This window comes from Sesamum indicum, linkage group LG7 (assembly GCF_026168435.1).
Source record: "Sesamum indicum cultivar Baizhima isolate 11 linkage group LG7, ASM2616843v1, whole genome shotgun sequence".
Classification (NCBI taxonomy): Eukaryota; Viridiplantae; Streptophyta; class Magnoliopsida; order Lamiales; family Pedaliaceae; genus Sesamum; species Sesamum indicum.
In genome coordinates, this window is record NC_142663.1 from 893,425 (window position 1) to 897,030 (window position 3,606).

At 43.7% G+C, this 3,606-nt stretch overlaps 1 protein-coding gene across 1 annotated transcript; it reads left to right on the top strand.

Moving 5' to 3' along the window:
- The first annotated feature begins 1,115 nt into the window (after positions 1-1,115).
- LOC105179578 (uncharacterized) lies at positions 1,116-2,608 on the top strand. The gene is made up of 2 exons (XM_011103217.2): positions 1,116-1,422; positions 1,638-2,608. The coding sequence occupies exons 1-2, from the start codon at positions 1,116-1,118 to the stop codon at positions 2,606-2,608; spliced, it is 1,278 nt and encodes a 425-aa protein (XP_011101519.2).
- Positions 2,609-3,606: the final 998 nt, after the last annotated feature.

The window sequence follows — 3,606 nt, forward strand, 5'->3', positions numbered from 1 at the left end:
CCATCGACTGTTGCTTCGTCCTAAGACGTTGTCGGAAGGTCTGCCTGAAGTCGCGGGCAAGAGGATACGAATCGACACTAATATCAGTCGCCGGCAGCCTAGGCTGTTCGACTTCCAACCGCGACCGTTCGCATCCACATCGCGCCACCCATCTCCGTTTGAGTTCCACTAGCGCTTCCATGGACTGAGCGTCTCCTTTGTCGATCACCTTGTTCGTTAAGTGAAGAAACTCGTCGATATTAAATCGTTCATTCGCTGATAATTCTGAGTTCTCGTCAATGGCGTCTTCCATGGCGGCGCTAAACCCTAATTTTGAACCAGACGATTCCGGCCGCAAGTTTCCATCTTTTTCATATGGTTGGGCTCCATTCATCTCCATGAACGTCTGATTGCCATTAGATTCGTAAAAATCTTCGTCCGTCGCCGGCTGGAGTTCGCGCGACCATTCGTTTTCCGCAACCGTACGCGGCTGTTCCCCTTCGAAATCCACCAGGGCAGTCTCCACGTTCTGCTCGTCGCCGTCCCCCAACTCTCCGACGTCCGTTTCCTCGTCGCCGGCGTCTTCACCGGCCGGTGTTGATGAAGATGTGGGATTAGGGTTGCATGTGTGTGATTTGGGTGTGCTAGTGTGTGAGAGAGAAATTGTAGAGAGAGAATTTTTGTTGTCCATTTTTTGTTTTACACGCAGTAGGATACCTTTTGGGAAAAAGACCTTATTATTATCACTTGATAATATGTTTCCATTCCATTTGGCCGGCATTACAAGAAGTCACTGCAACTGATAATGGCTTCTTCTTCTTTCAATTTAAATCTGAAATTGATATGGAGGAAATAATTGAAGGAGGACCGTGGCTATTCCAGGAACAGCCGATAGTTTTGCAAAAATGGGAACCTGGTATGGTTATGAGAAAATTGAAGCATACACAAGTGCCAGTATGGATAAAACTGAGACACCTTCCTATGGAATTCTGGACGACGGACGGATTGAGTATTGTAGTGGTTTGGGTAGGCCTTTATACCCTGATGCAATAACGAGGGCATGCACGAGACTGGATTTCGCTCGTGTATGCGTGATGATCGATGTTAATCAGACATTAACAAATCATATTATTATAATGACGCCAGATGAGGAGGGTGGGGAAACCCCATGCAAGATTGATATTGAGTATGAATGGCTCCCCCCTAAATGCACAGGATGCCTGACACTGGGTCACTCGGTGAAGGATTGTTCAATGAAAAAAACTCAGAAACATACAAAGCCGCCGGTTAAAGTGTATGTACCTAAATCCAACGTCCCTCCTCCACCTAAACCCAAGGAGCAACAAAAGAAACATGATTTTGTAGTTGAGGTGGATAAAGTACCAAAGAAAAATCATGGTGTTGAACAGGAAGAACGAGAAACGTCATCACATAAAGAGAAAGGTAAGGAAGTAGTTATCTATAATCCATTTGAGGCATTGAATTTTCTTGATGACGCAGACGACACTACTAGGGGTCCTAACACATGCAACCCCTCTAGTAGTGACCCATGTTGAACATAGCAGTATGGAACGTCCGGGGGCTGAATAAAAGAGACCATCAGCTCGCAGTAAAGGATCTAGTCTCGGAATAGAGGTTACATTTTATTGACATATTAGAAACTCGTGTTCGTATCAATAATGCTTTGAATATTCAGTCGTTTTTGCTTCCTCATTGGAAATGGTTTATTGATTATGCATCTGTGGGTAACCGTATTTTGGTAGCGTGGGATGCAAATGTTGTTGATGTTCATATACTTGATTCAAGGAATCAACTTATGCATTGTCGTGTCACTAATAGGACTGACAGTAAATCGCTCATTATTACTATCGTTTATGGTGCCTCTGAGATGATTGATCGTAGGAACTTATGGACTATTCTGGAAACATTGGCACATGAACACTCGGACGAGCCCTGGCTAGTAGGGGGGGACTTTAATGCAGTCCGAGAAATGAATGAGGTATGTGGAATTTCTGGTGATATTAGGATGGCCATGGAAGAATTCAATGCCGGTATTCAGGAGGCCGGGTTAATACCTTTGCCTATGCAGGGTGAATGGTATACCTGGCATAATTGCAACACGAACTCGCGGAGTCTTTGGAAGAGATTGGATCGTATCCTTATTAATGATAGATGGTTCGCACGATTTCCTTCCTCTAGTTATCATAGCCTTTTGTCGCGAACTTCTGACCACTCGCCGCTAGTACTACATGGAGATACACAAAATCAAACAAGAGTAGGGATGTTTCGATTTGATAACTACCTTACACGCTCACCTGAATTCATTCCCAATGTACAGAATATTTGGCAGCATAGAATCATTGGGACTCCTATGTTTGCGGTAACACATAAACTTAAAGCTTTGAAACCGGTCTTTAGAGAACAAAGGAGGAAGAAGGGGGGCTTAACACTCAATGTTCAACTAGCCAAAGGATTTCTTGATGAGGCACAAGATCTGGTGAGATATGATAGACAGAACGAAGTACTTTTACAGTTAGAACACTGTTGCCGAATAGTATATGCTAAAGCAGTAAAACAGGAGCAAATCATGATGCAACAACGAGCCAATGCAGTGGATGAAAGGAGGTGACCAGTGCTCCCGGATTTTCTTTCGTAAAATAGCCCAGAGAAGAGTGGCGAGGAGGATTTTGCAGATCAATGATGATAATGGGACTATCCATACAGAAACAGCAGAGATTATCAATGAATTCGTGAGTTACTACAAAGACCTCTTGGGAGGTAACAGACGACAGACTACGATGGATATTGGTTTTCTTAGACCGTGGGCTAGACATGTATTTTCAAATGAGGAGACTAACTATCTTATACCGGCGTTTACACCAGATGATGTAAAGAATGCAGTATTTGACAGAAGACAAGGCTCCTGGACCTGATGGATATTCATCAGGTTTCTTTAAAGTAACTTGGCCAGTGGTGGGTCAGGAAGTTACAAAGGCGATACTGGGATTCTTTAGTTCCGGTAAACTACTCAAACAAGTCAACGCCACACTGTTGAGTCTGATTCCAAAGGTACACACTCCTATAACTGTTGGAGACTTTAGACCGATTTCGTGTTGTAATGTGTTATACAAAATCATTGCGAAATTGCTTGTCAAAAGGATGAGTGGAGTTCTGGACAATATTGTTAGCCCTTGTCAAGGAGCGCTTATCCCAGGGCGTAGCATTGGGGATAATATTTTGCTGGCACAGGAATTGCTCACGGGTTATAATCAGGTGAGGCTCCCACCTCGATGTGCTCTGAAAGTTGATATAAGGAAGGCATATGATACTGTAGAATGGGACTTCCTATTAGCAGTCATGCAATTGTTTGGTTTCCCACAAATGTTCACAAGATGGATAGAGGAGTGTGTAACGACGGCATCATTCTCAATTGGGCTTAATGGAAACCCGCACAATTTCTTCGCAGGAGCACGTGGACTAAGACAGGGAGACCCCCTATCTTTTTGTCCTTATTATGGAAGTTTTCCACTTGGGATTGCAGTAAACTATCGAGCAGGATATGCAATTCTCTTATCACTGGAAATGTGAGCCGACCAAAATATTTCAGTTGGGATTTGCAGATGATCT

Coding starts and splice junctions, on each gene's coding strand:
- LOC105179578 (XM_011103217.2), top strand. CDS start 1,116: ATGACGCCAGATGAGGAGGGTGGGGAAACCCCATGCAAGATTGATATT. Junction 1,423..1,637: donor GTCATCACATAAAGAGAAAG/GTAAGGAAGTAG, acceptor TTGACATATTAG/AAACTCGTGTTCGTATCAAT.